Raw genomic sequence first — 17,267 nt, 5'->3', positions numbered from 1 at the left:
ATAACCTGGTGGAGCTGTGAAGCCAACACAGAGGACCATGATGCAGCCAGCGGTAAAGACAAAGGGAGTAAGATGCACGACTGAAAGGCCAAAAACCAAAGTGGTAAGGAGAACTGTTCAAGTTTGAGCATGGAAGGAGGTGAGGTGTCCCATAACCCCCATTAGGAGCAGTGTTCATGAACAGATTTGGGGAAAAGGGTGAAGAGTGAAATGGCAACATTTGAGGACTTCACGCTTATTTAGGTTTGTCTAGACTAGAGACGGTAAGGAGCCTAAGGAGGATCTAAGAAAGCCAGCGAATAAGCAGCACAATGGCAGATGAAATTCAATGTGCAAGACAATAAGCGTGAGGCTGTGTGCTTTGGAAGGACCATTTTTAATTATTTCAATACATTGCTGGGCTCCACAATAATCACCTGGGAAAGAGATCTAGGAGTCATTGTGGACAGCTCCGCAAAAGCCTCTGCTCAATGCATAGCAGCAGTTGAAAAAAGCAAACCTTTTAGGCTGTATTGAGAAAAGAATAGAGAATAGTATTGAAAATATGATAATGCCATTATATAAAGGGACGGTACACCCACAACTTGAATAATGTATTCAGTTCTGGCTCCCCCATCTCAATAAAGATATAGCAGAGAGAGAAAGACAGATAGAAGACATCCAAAATGATTAGCAGACTAGAAAGGCTCTCCCACAGAGAAGGAATTTAGAAAATTAGTTTAGAGAGGACATGACAGAGCAACATAAAATAATGAATGGTTTGGAGAAGTTCAGTCAAGTGCTCCTGTTTACCTGCTCTCATGAGAAGAAAAAAGGGGTGCTCAGTGAAGTTAAAAAGGCCGCAAATTTAAAATGGATAAGAAGAGGTGCTAAAAGCAGGTACTATTCTTTTATATAAACATACAACCCCGTGGAACTCATCATCACATGATATTATGGAGGCAAAGAGCTTAGTAGAATTCAAAAATGATTCGTCATTTTTATGAACATGAGAATATCTGCACTTACACTCAATAGAATAAAAATTTGTAAGTGAGATAAACCCGTATGCTTCAGGACTAAACCAGTGACTAAACACCTGGTGTTAAACTTTGGCATGTTTGAGCACAAAGCTATCCATTGTCGGGGTGGTTCTTAACCACACTCCTCCCTCTGAAGCATCTCTTATCGGCTACTGTCAGAGTCAGGGAACTCAACACAGGATACACTGGTCTCGTCTGGTTCGGCAGTTCCTGCATTCCTGCCTCTCTTGTCCTGGCCAGAAGTAACTATGCTAAATTCATGTCAGCTTAGGTCATTCTTGGCATCTCTTACAGCTCCTAATTGACAGACATGAAAGTCAAGCTGTCCTGCAGTGGCTCAAGAATGGGAGTACCAACCTCTGGGCACACTGCTCGGAAGCAGGACACAAACCCCAAATTGGTTGCGAGTGCCATACTTAGATTTCACCAACCATCAGATGTAAACTCCTCAGGCACTATAACAGCCTTAACGTGGAGTCGCAGACCGTCTCCTTCATACGCCGATGCTTTCCAAACATGTGCATTAGTAGCCCCCTTCTCAGATGGGGTTGACGCCCAGTGAGTTTGGGTGTCTTGCCTACTGTTCTGGGAACTATTTGGGGGCAGTTCTCCAGCCTGTGTTATGCAGGAGGCCAGATCAGATGATTGCAGAGGTGCCTTCTGGCCACGGAATCTATGAAAACCCCTGGCTCTAAGGTTACACAGGGAGTGACTGTTAGAAGTGGGGCTAGAACTCAACAGGCCAGCTGTCGGGCCCTAGAGCGCAACTCTCTGCTCACTTCCAAAAGGGAGAGGGTCCAGATCTCAGCCAGTGAGCAAAGATTCCTCCTCTCCCAGCGAACGGTCATCAGTAAATGGCACCATCTGGGTGGTAACCTCAGCACGGAACAAAAACATCTGCAGTAAAAAAAAAGTGCCTGGAAGGAAATGAAGGGCCTTTGCTACAGGCTGGCTTAGCCCCAAGGCCATAATTGTTTTCAGTGGCCTGACTTTCAGAGGAGCGGAATGCCTTCCAGCAGGCCGGGCTCCTCGGAAACCAGAGCAGAAGCACCCAGGGTTTAATTCAGGGGACTAATTAGGCACCCAACTTCTGCATCCCAGGGGGCCGGTCCTTGTGTAACATAGTTCTGACCTGTGGGATCTCAGGAAACATTATTTCCTGGCCCCAGTCACATGATCTGCCTCAGCGTTCTGAAAGCCGCTCCCGGGGGTGGGGGAGTCAGTCTCCATTGCCTCTCATGGTTGCTGTTAGACGTAAATCCCCATGAACTGCTGATCTAAGCCTCCAACGCTGGAATTTCCAGGTGGGCTCAGCTCCCACAATCTCTTCTAGAAGTCTGGCCTGAGGTATTACAATGGAAGGTGCAGAGCACTGAGCGCTCTGGGCACAGCACCCAGGTTTCCGAAATGAATGCTGAGTTGAGCTCTTCAGAAAGTGGCATTTCTGTCATATTGGAGGTTCCAATATTTGGATTGTTTTCATCCTAAAACAGGACCAAAAAAAAAATCAACACACTGACTTTTCACTAAATGGGAAAGTTCAGAAGACCTTCGATTTGATCTTCTGAACCAAACAATCTTGATGCTTTTTTGATCAAAACGTGTTATTTCAAAATGCTGGTACTGTCAGAATGTCAACCTTGCGGTTAAATATTTTGGGTTGCAGTGTTGATTTGAATTGACTTTGGAAGTTGGTTTGTTTTTGAATTTTCCCACTGGGAAACTTTGTCAAAATCAAATTTTCCTGTGAGGAAAAAATAGATTTTGACAAAGCCTCATATTTCATTGGGAAAATCTGTTTGGTCAAAAAAATCAACTGGCTCTAGAGCTGAGCTCTCTTTGGAAAATTGGGGGCCGGTTGTGAGCGTTGAGCACTTGAAAATCTGGCTCTGGCAGGGCTGTGGAAGAGGAGGAATTTGAAGCCAGGCCTCCCAAATCGTAGGCAGAAGCCCTATCACTGGACCATCCTTCAGTCTTGCCTGCAGTTAGTACTTCTCCATGCATCACCCTGGGGATGCCTAAGCTGTGGTGCTTTGGTTACCCTGAAGAATACATTTTTTTTTAACTGGTGACCGTTCATTTCCCCTGTGAATTCAGACACCCCATTTCAATGTGCAGGCAAGGCTGCAGCTTCATGAATTATCCAGAACAAGTGAAATGGCACACAAGGCCCTGATTTTTGCCACCGTTACTCACACTGAGTAATACTTACTCACATGAGGAGTCCCACTGGTTTCAATGGGGCTCCTTCTGTGAGTAAGTGCTACTTGCTGTGAGGATAATGGAAGGATTCATAAGAGGAAGGATAGTCTCATGGTTAAGGCACTGTGCTGGGTTTTCTTCCTAGCTCCGTCACAACCTTTCTGTGTTACCGTGGTCTGATCCCCTAATGTCTCCGGGTCTCAGTTTCCCCAGCTGTAAAATGGACAGAATAATGTGCCCTTACCCCTTTGTGCATGTGAGGTGCCTGTGTTAAGAGTGGATGTGAAAAGCTGCATTGTACAATAACCAGAAGTGTTATTGGTCCTACCAAACCTGATCCATGTAATGTATTCGCGAGTGCCATCTACTGGTAATGAATCTGTTAACTATCTTCGTACAGGGAAACATCTCCCATTTATAGAACACTCCTGTAACAGTCTAAGGGGCCAGTTGGGTGTCACTTTGGTAAGGGGGAATCCTTGCCTGCTGTAGAGCTCAGCCCCATCTCAACCCACCCCTCCCTGACACCGAGTGTGACTTGGAGGAGTGCTCAGAGCATGACCAGAGTACACTGAGCCCCTGAGATGGTGTAAGTTAGAGCAGCCTTAAAGCTGATCTAATCATTCTGGGGTTAGAACCATGGAAAAGCAGTTCCAGGATTGGGGAGCTACAGAAAGCTGCCCTGTGGCTCCCAGCTGCAGCCAGTCCTTACTGGGAGCCACTATGGTGTGGGCCCTCAGAGTTTGTCTCCTCAGGGTTTAATATTTGAAAGCATGCGTGCGTGCGCACTGGTAGTTTCAGTGAGGAACAGGCCCCTGCGCCAAGCAGAGTGGAAAGCCAAGCGTCCTCTGAAGCACAATGCATTCCTCCAGTCTGAGCTGGGCAGCGGGGCCATCTGCTCGCTGGCTCACGCAGGAGCCCGGTTGTCCTGCCGCTCAGGTTTCTTCTGTATGTTCCTTTCCTGTGTCTCGCTGCACCGGGCTTTCCTTTGGGAATGGTGGGGGTGAATTCTCACGCTCCTGACAGTGAGAGACAGGCAGCTCTGGCTGGCGCCAGTATGCTGAACTGGTGTGCTCTCTTGCCAGCACCTCAGGCCTGACCCGCCTTAACTCCTTCTAGCCAAGCATCAGCCTCCGCCGCGGCTTTATGGCTGTACCTCAATCCCAGCGTGTATCACCTCTTCTCTTGCTCTCCCTTTCACAGCTCACCCTGCTGCATCTCTGCCTTAGTCCTGGTGAGTCGCAAATGTCTCCTGCTACTCTACTTCGGAGCTTCTGCCGAGCGCAGGTACGTCCTTACCACGCTGGTGTTGATGCTTGGCTGCTGCTGCTGTCGTGTAGGCACTCCTCTGGCCCTTGTCACCCCGGACACCCCTGGCCGAGACCTTTGAACTCACTTCATTTGTGACTTTTATTTAATCCACTCTGCCATCTAGCCTCCCGGCAGCACACTTATGATCCGCTAGAGCTCGTGCCCTCAGAGAGGCCAGAGACCCCCTTGTCCCTGCTGGCTTGGCAGTCGGGGAGATGAACAGCAGCTGGTTTTATTTGAGTGTCACATGGCACAATGAGCCTTGAAGAGCAGGATGTCAGAAATCTCTCATCTACTGTACCCATGGAATGGGGGGAGAGAGAGCCCGTGCACTCCATCTCCTCCCCTCCCCTCTCCAGGGAAATATTGCTTAATTAATGAACCCTCCTTAGCCAGGATTCCAGAAGTTACCTGCGCCCATCTATGGAGGAGCCTGATTCCGCCCTGCCCTCCCCAAACGTGTGTGTGTGTGTTTGCTGGATAAATACAAGGTGAGTTTGAAAGGGTCAGCACTGCCCTCCCTCTGGCAGGAAGAGACCTACCTCGTTAGATCTCTCGAGTCTCCAGAAACCAAGAGACAAATCTGCAATAATACATGTTGGCGATGGTGGTGGGTCCGTGTCTGCCTGGCAGGATGTGATCACACTCGATTGTTTCCATCCCACGCAGGTACTGATCACTGGAAGAACTTTCTCTTCCTCCTGAGCCGACCCCTGGGGGCCATGTCCTCTTCCCCTCCCCAGCGAGCCAGGCTCATCTCACGAAACACAGAGCGCGCGGGTTTATTTTGAGAGCGAGCTGAGTCTGCTCTGCGGTGGAAACCGGCAGGGCCGCCTGATCGCAGGCAGGAGTCAGTCATTACAAGGCAGGTTAAAAGCATGTGACGCCAGGACTCTGGATAAGTGAGGGAGCCCAGGCTTTGTCAGAACATAGCAATGCCTCCCGTTCAAATCGGGAAGCTTTTTAAATAGAAAGAGCTTTTGTAGTAGAAGCCTATTTAATGCTTAAAGCGACACTGTTGAGTGCCTTTATTTTACGGCAGTTTTCTTCCTCTCCATTATACATAATAGGCTTTTAGAACATGCCACTTCTTTCCCTTCACTTATTCCTCAGCTGCTTGGCCAGCATTGATTTCTTTCTGCTGCTGCTTGCTGCCCGGCCTTGCTGTGTTTCACTTCCCCGCTGTTCGAAGCCTCATTGGATGTTCACCGAAGGAACATGAGCAAGGGGAGGCAGTGTGGGAACAGGCTGGCTCGAAGGGTCCATTCAGCATGGGACAGATTCTGTGGAGGCCCAGCCTGGCTCTGGGAGTAAAGGCTACATCATTTTGCATCCTTTAGACTCTGGGCTTGCATGGCTGTTGGTGCTACTTAGAGCAGTCCCAGGGGCTATTTAAGTTAGTGGCTTTGTGTGGCCACCTGTTGGCCACTCCCCTTACTTCCTCACATCCCTGACACCTCCGGGACTCAGCCAGCCCTACGCCTTTGGGACAGCTCCTTCTGATGGGGGATATTCCCAGAGGGCAGTTCTACTGTGTGTGAGGATAGAATCGGCTACTCTAAGCACTGACGCACTAAGCACTCTGAGCAAAATTTCCTCTGCGTTGACTGCTGTGTAACGAGCAGGCATTGTAAAGAATTGAAGCCGAGATGAACTGAGTGATGAGAGAAGGTTGTGAGTGAGAGAGAGAGAGAAGTGGGAGCTGTGTCCATTAAGATACATGGGTGAGAAAAGGTTAAATGATTTTCATTAACTATCCCAGATTTTTCTATGGATTCATTTCAAATCCGTTACTTAGGCCAAAGAAAGCAGAATCGAAGCTTTTTCTGCATCTACAAGTTTTATTAACCAGACAAAACAATAGTCAGAGAAATAAAAAGTTACAGAAAGGAAAAATAAATAGGTCCACAATGGGTAAAGAGAACTGGATGTGTGGAATTTATCACTTAGTGATCACATTCAGTGACTGCAATGCATAGTAATCAAGGTGCTATAATCTCACTTAATTCTATTCTAGGAAGACCATTTCTGTCCATATCTGGATCCTTAATAAAAACCCTTCTAAAGGTTAGTCAAGTTCATACCAACCAGTCACTGTGATCATCAGTGGCAGGTATCAGTGTTAATTCTAAAAGCAAAATTCCAGATAACTGAAACAAGTATTTTGTTATGTCACATGATTTTCCCAGGTATTAAAATGAACCATAGTCAGGTTTTAACATACAAATACATGTCCACATCATGTAATCCTGAGCCAGGCACTTACAATGCGTGATTCCATTGAAATCAGCGAGCGTCTTTCCATGACTTCAGTGAACATTGGATTCATCCCTGAATTAATTTAAAACTACTTTAGAAATTCACCTAGTAAGTAGAACAGGGAATTTGTTAATTAGCCTTTATTCTCTCACTTTGCTCATATGTTTTAACCAAAATCAGAACCAGGCAAACTCTAGCACTTTCCTCTAAAATCACTGAGGCACATTGATATTTTTCCCTTCGCTGATTTGGTACCGTCTCAGATCATGAGCAGATCTTCTATGCCGCTGGGGATAGGCCTCTTACCTTTCCCCCTGTATACAGGTGCCAGCTCTCTGTTTAAGCAGTGATGAACAGGGCTCAATGTAGCGAGTTTTTGCACATTGCATGAGATGAATTTTCAGGTCTGAGCACTTCCTGATTTAAAAACATGTTTCTAGGTGCCTACTGTGCTGTGGAATTAGTTCTCTGCAGACACTTACACACACAGGTAAGTAGCTATAGTGCTTTAGCTGTGGATATCTTTCTGTGATGGATTCTATTCCCCTGACGTGGCAGCAGAAAGAGGCCAGGAGAGGACCCCCTCAGCAGAGATGCAGTGTAGGGCTGGGACAAGCTCCCAGTATAGGGAGTGGGCGGGTGTGTGTCAGAGGTTGTGGGAGGGAGGCTGTGGGAGGGAGCGTTCTGGAGGATTCACAGGCAGCTCTTGGGAGGATGCCATATATCAGAACAGAAAGGGACTGCGCTAATCTATCATGGGGCCACAAATTACTGGAGCGGCCGGAATCCTGAGAGCACCTCTGCCCCCACTCCCCCCTGTGCTTTGCCTCCTGGAGATGCTCCACAGAATTTCAGCCTTTATGAGAAATAGCTATTGCCATCTGCCAGCTCACTTCTTAAATGACATTGGGCCTCTCCTAGCCAGCCGTGTCTGTAACTAGCATGGGAGGTGAGCGAGGGCTCGGCCTTGCGTCGCTCCGAGAGAAGCACTGTTGCTTTAAAGCCTCCAGGGCAAAGAGCAGCAAACACACTGTCCCTTTAAATGAGCACTCCCAGGAGATCAGTACTCCCCGATGTACTGCAGCATGGCGAACTCCAAGTGCTCAAAGATCATGAGGTTATTTGAATGCTGGGCTCGGTTTGTATTTGCCTTCTGGTTTGGGAGCTGTTAAGGTCACGTTTTCAAGCTTGTCTCAGCATCCATTGGGTCTAGAAACTTACTTAATGAAAGCTGGGATTCTCACATAGTCACATGACTCCAGGAGTCGGAGCTTTAAGAAAACCGCCAAATATCATAAGACTTAATAACACAAGCCAGTGGCCTGTGTTTCTGGATCTCTCACCGTAACCAGAGACACCTCTGCCCAAAGGCAAGGAGGGACTGAGTCAAGCTGTCTTTACTTTATTAGCCACTAATTGGTTTTAATGCAGCTGATTTGCGATATTGACGTGATCAGAGGCTGCTAGAGGAAGCAATGAATGCAGGGGAAAGCTGAGGTCCTTGGAGCTGATCCCCTTCATAGCTGTTCTAATAATCTTGGGGCAACATTGTATTTTATAGACAATGTTTCAATGCAGAAGCCTTTACAGCAGGGGTGGCCAACCTGAGCCTGAGAAGGAGCCAGAATGTACCAATGTACATTGCCAAAGAGCCACAGTAACACATCAGCAGCTCCCCATCAGCTACCCCGCCCTGTGCCCAGAGCCTCCCACCCACCGGCATCCCTGCCAATCAGCACCTTCCCCTCCCCCCCCATCAGCTGTTTCGTGGGGTGCAGGAGGCTCTGGGGGGCAGGGGGAGGAGCGAGGGCACAGCAGGCTCAGGGGAGGGGGCGGGAAGGGGTGGAGTGGGGGCAGGGCCTGTGGCAGAGCCAGGGGTTGAGCACTGAGCACCCCCCGGCACATTGGAAAGTTGGCGCCTGTAGCTCCAGCCCCGGAGTCGGTGCCTGTACAAGGAGCCACATATTAACTTCTGAAGAGCCGCATGTGGCTCCGGAGCCACAGGTTGGCCACCCCTGCCCTACAGACTGTGTAGGCTGGATAACTAGTGTAAAAAGCAGGAGCTCCACTGATTTTATACCAGTTGAGGATTGGGCCAGGTGTGGGTGTGTGTGTTCTTCCCCTGGAAAGCGTCCCCTGCTCTTTCCCTTTCCTGTATCAACCTCCCACCCCCACCGCCAGCTACATTTGACCTTTAATAAGCACCATTTTTGTAAAAGAAATGGTTGAGAGTTATTGCTGAGTGGCCCCTGGGCACTGGCTACCTACCAACCCTGTGCTCTGCAGCAGCTTGTAAGGGAAAATTACAGTGTGATCTACATTCCCTCATCTCACTCTCGGCTTCAGAGCTTGAGACAAAAGGCAGAAAAGAACATGTTCTCTCGCTCTCTCTCTCCCCCCTCCATGCTCCTTCCCCTTTTCCAAGGCTGAGGATCAGTGCTCTCACTTATCTGTCGCTGCACCCTTTCATCTCCCGTACCTAAACACCGGGGCAGGGCAGCTTTCGCAGATGAGGAGAGGAAGCCCTTTTGTTCTTGCAGAATGGAAAAAGCCATTGGCATGTGCAAAAGCACCGGCTAAACCCTGGTTCTGCTACAGCATGACTGCAGCTTTCTTTGATGGGAAGATCGAGTGAATGAAGAGCAAACAGAAAACCAGGTGGGAAAGCATGTGCTTGCACCACTGTGGCTACAGTGCACTGGCGCCTTCCACTGCTTCACCCCCACCCCCATGCCAGCTGGATGCTGCCCGCCATTCACAGTACCCATGAGTGTCTTCGTGACTCCGCTGCACAGCTGGCATCCGGATCTATGCAGGGCCATTGCAGAAAGCTGAAAGAGAGGGTGATACTAGTCAGTGACAGTAAGGCACAACATGTGCTGCTCTTCTAAAGCTGCAGGGAGCAGGAATTTTTCACACATGCAGTTACTGCAATTGCTGCTGTTTCCTACAGAAACCTGCCTGCCTCACACGCCATTTCCCAGATGCCCAGGGTGGAGCGAACCAGCTATTACTGCCAGCAGCAAGGGCTCAGCCTCTCCCCACCGGGCTCCAACACCTGCTGACACAAGAAGCCCCCTCCCCCGTCACAGTTCTGTATTGAATTTCCAGGGTTGTTTGCTGCATGTTGTGTTTTAATTACTCAGCAGAGCCCCAAGTGCTGGCACAGGGTATTAAATACGGACTATTTGTTAGGTTTCTCCAAACGTGCTTTCAGTCAGAATGACCTTAATTTAAGTGACTAACAAATTAACTAAAGAGCTGTAGTCTCTATGAGAGAGCACTGTGTGTGTCTCTGTAACAGTCTGCATGAACTGGACACACAATGGCTGCCTGTCTCCGCAGACCGCAGAGTGCTTAGAGAATTAAAGGTACAATACCCGGAAAACAGTGTCTCTGTTGCTTTGCTACATGCATCCAAATATTATATGCTTTGAATGCATCAGGGGTCCTAATGATCCTCCCAGGGATTATTGCCTCCTTCCCTTTAAGTTCTATCCTCTTACAAGATTTTTCATCACATCCCAGGAGGACTAAAAGGAAGTTCCCTCCGGAGCTCGTGGGTGCTGAATGTGAATGACAGCCGTGGCTTTAAATGAATGTGCCTCTTCCTTCGTGCCGGGTGCAGTGGAGTGCCTCCTCTCCGCTCTAACGTCCCCAGGCCAGTGCACAAGCCTTGTGACCAGCCTCTCTTGGAGCGTGCACCTCGTTTCTGGTTTTGATGGATAGATGTTCCCAGGCATCAGCTCCAATCCCCAGCAAGGCTGATTAAGTCTGGGCCCTCGAAGCTTACCCCAGGAATGTGATCGATCGGGGTGCCCTGGCTTGTGATATATACACCCAGCCTTACAAGAGCCTCTGCAGCCTTCAAGGTAGACTGCACTTCTGCATTTGAGACTCGTCACTTATTTATCACCAGGCTCGCTGGGGGAGGGGGAGACTCGCTGCCTTCATATTTCCCAGCTGTTTGCACATCCCTGAGGCCACCTGCTCAAGACATTGAACTGTCTCGCTGCATGAAGCAATCTCTCGTCACCACCCAGTAACCATCCACCAGCCCTGGCAGCTCTTCATTTACTCCCCTTCTTCCTCGTCAGCCGGCAGCTTGCTGTCGCCTCGGCTCCTTTCCCCGGCACATTCCCTGCTGCAGGGGAGGAGGCTTCTTTCTGCCGGCTAGAACATTTTATCTGCAGCAATCCTATTTGTACCCTTCAGCAAAGGATCTCAAAGCACGCTCAAGGAACTGATCCTCACAGCAACCAATAGCCAGAAGGTTGAGCTACGTTTTCCAAGTGTCGCACAGGCCATCTTGAGGGGCGGAGGGGAGTTCTGCACATTATCTGCACCCCTTGTGGAGTGCTGCATGAACTGGTAAACAGAGGCCCCAAGACAATGACTTAAACTCAGTGGGGGAGGGGATGTAGAATTATTTGAATTGACCAGATCTCATGAATGAGCTATTTAAATGGAGGCCGGATACTCCTTGCACTTAATCCAGTGTAAATGAGGATCAGCTCCATTGAGATTGGTGCATTTACACCAGCGTGAGCAACTTCTGTTTAGATAGTAAGCTCTTCAGGGCAGGGACTGTCTCTTATTATGTATGTGTGCACAGCACCTGAGCACGATGGGTTGCTGATCTCAGTTGGGGTCTCTAATGATGACACATTTGGGAAGTGCTATTAAATCCTGTGCTTTGGGGTTTAAGCCAGTCCCTAACTATGAGACATCAGGATGAGACCAATGGGGGCGGGGGGAAAGAGATCATCCCTCATCTGCTACTGCAGGGTTCTTACACCTTCCTCAGAAGCATCTGCCACTGTCAGAGACAGGACACTGGACTAGATGGACCTCAGGTCTGAGCCAGTCTGGTGGCTCTTATCTTCCGAAGTGGTGGTAGATACAGGATGGCTGAGTGGCCTGGGCTGTAACCTGCAAGTTGGGAGACCTGGGGTCAAGTTCCTGCTCTGCCACAGACTTCCTGTGTGACCTCGGGTGAGTCACTTAACCTCTTGTCTGCCCTTCCCCACCCAGGGGCATGGTGGGGTATCTGAGCACTCCACAGCCTTGTGTATTTATCCTGTGGCAACTGGGGGCCTTTTCCGTAAGTGTCTTGGATAGCAAGATGGCTACTGCAAGTAACAATAGTGAGCAGAGAACCGAGCCTAGGATGGCTGAACACACACTGTTATGCCAAGCCCTTCCCCTCCATTCTCTCTTTCCTCCCCTTAATGGCAGCAGGATGACCTGTAAGCCCGAGAGCTCTTGCTCTCACTGACCAGAAGGGGTCACCAGAGTGACACCAACTCTCCTTCCCCACTGGGCTGAATGTCCGTGCAGCTGTGTTTGGCCAAGAGGAGAGCTTGGTCTGTTCTGGGCCTGATCCTTCTCTCTTGCTCATCAGTGACAAAGCTCCTCTTGACCTCGGTGGGAGCAGGATCTGCCGCTGTGTCTGCAGAGCTTTCAGCTGCAGTGAGAGGGCTCAGGACGACCACCCAGCCGTGCAGCTTCTGGCCCAGCAGCGCCTGCTCCTCGCCATGTATTTAAATAGAACAAGTGGAGTGGGTCCCGCAGAGAGGACAGATGGAGCCTTCACTTTCACTGTCTGACTGTATTAGAAATCTGTTCACCTGAGACAGTGGCAGAGAAATCCTGGACCAGAGCTCCCTACAGCCAGGAACGGAGTCTGAGCTTGACTGACAGCTGTTAACCAAGGCACCACTTGATCGGTTCTTTCTGTGTGCTGTGTAAGGCCACTGCCCCGTTGTCCTGCAAATCCCACCACAAGGACGACTTCTGCTGTGAGGCCTACGACTAACTAGTCAACCTCAGGAAAGTCTCTGCCCCTTTGTGCCTCAGTTTCCCTATCTATAAAATGGGGGGTAGTAAGACTGACCTCCCTTGTGAAGATCTACTGAGGAAATGCACTGGATAAGTGCTCTAGGTGGTGGCGTTAGCGGCAAGGTTGAGGGGCAGATGGGCAAAGCTGGTGAATGTTTCTTGGACCAGAAAAGGAGCCTAATGTAAATTATGACTGTCGTCCCCCCAGACAGCAGGCTGTTCGAGGCATTGCTCTGTGAGTTGGGACAGAATCTGAAGCAGGTGGGCACTATTGGGTTACAGGCTGTTTTGTGGGCTGTTTCCAAGCTGCCAAAGGGAGTTAGACACTCCAAAACCCACAGATTCTCCCTGCGTATTGAGTTCGTCCCTCACTCCCTTGGGCCTCTTTGGAAATTCCAGCCTTCCTCGCTGAGCTGGGGCAGCAGTTTGTCTTTCAGCCTAGGCCAGAGGGGTGGGTGGGAACTGGCCAGAGCCCTGTGGTTCTGTTCCTGTCCCACTCTGATCTCAGCCCTTCACAGTGTGCGGTGATGGATGCTTGGTGCATGGCTTAGGAGGTGGCTCCTACAGGTGAGGACCCTGGTAGTTAGTGACTGTGCACATCCTGTACCCCCCATCCCCACTCCTGGCTGACTACCCCCAGAGAATCCTGCCTGAGAGTCAGGGGCGGCTCCAGGCCCCAGCACGCCAAGCGCGTGCTTGGGGTGGCATGCCACGGGGGGCGCTCTGCCGGTCGCCGGGAGGGCGGCAGGCGGCTCCGGTGGACCTCCCGCAGATGTGCCTGCAGAGGGTCCGCTGGTCCCGCGGCTTCGGTGGAGCATCTGCAGGCATCCCTTTTGCAATCGCCTTCTGGAAGCAACGTTAAATCAAGATCCTGACAGTCCATGGTCATGATAGTTCCCCTGGCGCTTCTCAGCAGTGTGGGAGTGTAAATCCTGTTGTCCTGCCCATCTTCCAGCGTGGGTCGCTCCACTCCGCCGGTTTCAAACTATCCCTCCAGTCTGGTTTGGAAGTGGTGTTTGTGTTGTAAGCAGTGATGGTGCAGTGTGGCGTGGACGGGCCTGCATTTCATTAGGCAGGGATGGGACTCCCATCTTTGCAAAGCTCTCTGAGATCCTATGGTGCTAGAAACTTCAGAGAGTGTTATCACGGAGGGCAAGAACCACTGCCGTGGCTACGTCGTCTCAGGAGAGCTAGAGCAACAGGCAGGTTCAGGGGTAGGGAGTGGGGCCTGATCCACTGATGCTGGTGCAGGGACTGAGGCAATTCACCTCCCTGCTCTCAGGGCTGGTTCAGCACTTGCTGCGGGGTAGAACAGCTTCAGAGGCTGCCCCAGTGTCACCCCAGCAGCCCAAACACCCCAGTATGTCCCCCGTCGCGGACAGGGTCCAGGCCTGTTCCCTAAAGTGGGGGTGCTTGCAAGGAGAGGGGAGTGATGCAGAGCTGGCCACACCACCTCCGTGCCTGCCGCGGAGGCCCTCTAGCCAGGGGATATCCTCTGTGTGTATGGGGGCGGGGTTGGGGGAGACTTTACAGGTTCTTAGGCAGTGCAAAGATACCCGGCCGAGGGGTGAATTTCCTAAATCCCCTTCCCCAAGGCCCTCTGGAAAGAACTCTGTTCTTGATGGCCAACGTCCCTTCACCAACCCCAGGAAGCAGCAGAAGCAGATTCTGCCCTGTGCCCCATGCACGCAGCTCCCCAGTGCCTCTCGCAGGCCCTGCGTGGGCCTATTCCCAAGCAGAATCGGGCCCTCTTGGAAAACAAGGCTGTTTGGCTCTCGGTCCGTGGGTAGCCTGGCTCAGCCGTAGAGCCTTCAAGGTGATGTGCTGCTCTTCCCTCTGCCGGGCTGGCAGTCAGGCAGGTGAAATGTCAGGACCGATCAGGCCATATGGTGGTGTGTAGTCACCTGACAGAGAGCATGAGGACTGTTAAAAGAGCAATATGCAGCCCCACCTCTGCACTGGGAACATCAGCACAGGGAAATGCCTGGTCTGATCAGCATCTTCTGCTCTCCCAAGGGCCGTCTTGCAGCAGGTTACTGAAGGCTGTGAGAGAACCTGGAGGAGCGCCTGGAGCACGTCTGAGGAGGATGTGCCCAGAAGTTGCTGCACAACACCATCCTGCCAGGAGCTGGGCTGGGTCACCCCCACTCCCCCCACACCCATCCCCTGAGTCTGGGGAGAAGCAGCCGCTGGCTCAGATGCTGACTGAAGCTGTGAGAAAAGCACAATAACCTTTGCAAACTCTCCTGCTGGTGGGCTGCAGTGGGAGATTCCCATTTGCCTCATGATTCCTCACCAGTGGAAATGTCCCACCCCTGCAGATTTTCCCACGTCAGCCCAAGGCCCCCCCCAAACAATGCTGAGTGGCTCCCTCCTGTTCCTTATAGGCCATGCGCGCTCCAAACAGCAGCCGCCGTCGCAAGTGGCAGATGGGTTGGGTTTGCCAGGTACTCAGGCAGCCCCCGTGATGGGGGCGGGCATATACTCCAAAGAGCGTAGCTCTGTCAGTAGCCTGCGGGGGGCCAGTTTTCTCAAGGGCTCGGCTCCCAAAGTGCTGCACTTCTTTGAAACTCTGGCACCCTGGGGCCCCCTTGTGTTGGCAGTTTCTTAGAGGTGAAGAACAGCTTGTTTATCCTAGGGGCTGGCCTTTCCAGGGCTGGGTTGAGGCACAGCAGTGGGCCAGGGACCCTTCTGGAGTTGTTCAGATCAGCAGCACCTCCTGTTTGCAGAGCGGTCAGTCCTGCACTTCTCACTAGCACTAATTTCGTGGGTTTTTTTTTTAAAGTTTGATCCAAACACCTCCCCCTCTCCTCCCTGTATTCTGTGACTTGGGCATTTGTCTGAACTGCTATCAAGGCTACAAAGCCGAATTTCCAGAGGGCGGCTGTGGAGAGATTGTTGCCCTCTAACGAATCAATATCTGATCCCAGCTAGAGCTGTGTGCACTAAATCCCTGGGCATTGAGGGAGGGGCTAGGGATACTTCAGCCTTACTGGGGACGTCAGCACAGCGAGTGAGCCTTTCCTTGAGGGTGTTGCTTACACGGGGAGTGAGTGGGCCCCACCCAGGGGGGAGAGCTTATATATTGCATGACCTCCTACTGGGGATGGAGTATGTGTAGTCACTGGGCCCCTCCCTGGGGGTGGAGCTTATATGGGGAGTGACCTCTCTTGGGGGTGGAGCTTATATGGGGAGTGAGCCCCTTGTGGGGCAGGCAGGGGATGGATGCAGATCACAGGGCGTGTTCTTTCATCCAGAAAAAAGTTGAATTCCTCACTTAAAAATATGTGCCAGAAGCGTTTTTTTCTTGACATCTGCTAAAATGTGCAACTTTTGACAGAGGACACCCATGTATATAAAACTTGCTAGGCTGAGGGTAAAGAGGGTCATTTATCGGGCTCCAAGCAAGTTCAGGGTTATTGGGCTCGATTCATAGCTGGTGTCGATTGCTATAGCTCTGCTCACTTCAGCTCACACCAGCTGAGGGTCATAAGAACATAAGAATGGCCCTTCTGGGTCAGACCAAAGGTCCATCTAGCCCAGTATCCTGTCTACCGACAGTGGCCAGTGCCAGGTGCCCCAGAATGAATGAACAGAACAGGTATCAAGAGATCCATCCCTTGTTGCTCATTCCCAGCATCTGGCAAACATTGATGGACCTGTCCTCCATGAACTTATCTAGTTCTTTTTTTAAGCCTGTTATGGTCTTGGCCTTCACAACATCCTCTGGCAAGGAGTTGCGCAAGCTGACTGTGCATTGTGTGAAGAAATACTTCCTTTTATTTGTTTTAAACCTGCTGCCTATTAATTTCATTTGGTGACCCCTAGTTCTTGGGGTCTGGCTTGATATTAATTTTTCCCATCCCTGCTCTCAAAGATCCAGAAAGGACAGAAATATCCCTTGGCTGTTAGCCTCATCCATTGAGATATGCAGAGGTCAGGCCGTGTGTCCCGTCGCTGAGCTCGTGCGTGAGTCAGGTCCTTTGGACAGAACTGGAGAAGCTTCGTTCAAGGAGGATGTAGCGCTGTCATTCCTAATTAATAGGTTTTAGGGGATGTCTCTATCGCCGCTCTGAGCACGTCCTGGAACGTGCAGCGTCCCTCGCAGCCTTCTCTGAGATTTGTATTCTTGGTGTGTTGGCTGTGCCTTCACCAGTCGCCTGTGAAGCCTAGGGGTGACAATCATTAGCATGCCTTTAACCTGACAGTGTCTGCCGGCTGGAAAGAGCGTGAGGGGATGTAAGAGACTCAAAGGCGAGAGCCTCTGAACCAGATCCCTTTAAAATAATGTCCCTGCCAATCAAGGAAAAGTTGGTGTCAGGTTCTCAGGGCTTTTGACAGCGGCAAGGAGAGTAACCTACCAAGCAAAACTGTAATAAATGCCTCAGCCATGGCCCTCGGTGCTTCCAGCCTTGGAGTTCAGCGTCCTGTGCAGCAAAGACTGGAAATGCTCCTGCATTGGGGTGTCTGGCAATATTCCCCCCCGCCTTGGAAAAACTGGGGTCTTTATGCTTTGACCTCCCCATCCCTTCTTCCTTTAAGTTCCCCTGTACAGTCGTCATTCTGCAACGCTTACAAGCAGGTCTGTCTCCGGCTGGGGCTGTCTCACACGCTAAGTAGCATGAGGCTCAG

General features: G+C 50.7%; 1 protein-coding gene and 1 long non-coding RNA gene across 2 annotated transcripts in view; both read left to right on the top strand.

The window, feature by feature from the left end:
• LOC120386259 overlaps positions 1–4,503 on the top strand; it is a 117,479-nt gene extending 112,976 nt beyond the window's left edge. The window contains exon 5 of the long non-coding RNA XR_005589615.1: positions 4,428–4,503. This is a non-coding gene — a long non-coding RNA (uncharacterized LOC120386259). The remainder of the gene's footprint in view (positions 1–4,427) is intronic.
• Positions 4,504–4,543: 40 nt separating this feature from the next.
• SRRM4 (serine/arginine repetitive matrix 4) overlaps positions 4,544–17,267 on the top strand; it is a 194,911-nt gene continuing 182,187 nt past the window's right edge. Inside the window, exon 1 of the mRNA XM_039505393.1 lies at positions 4,544–5,026. Coding sequence (XP_039361327.1) covers positions 4,959–5,026 — 68 coding nt within the window. The 5' untranslated portion in view covers positions 4,544–4,958. The remainder of the gene's footprint in view (positions 5,027–17,267) is intronic.

This window comes from Mauremys reevesii, linkage group 18, assembly GCF_016161935.1.
Source record: "Mauremys reevesii isolate NIE-2019 linkage group 18, ASM1616193v1, whole genome shotgun sequence".
Classification (NCBI taxonomy): domain Eukaryota; kingdom Metazoa; phylum Chordata; order Testudines; family Geoemydidae; genus Mauremys; species Mauremys reevesii.
This window is presented reverse-complemented; position numbering and strand designations above follow the sequence as displayed.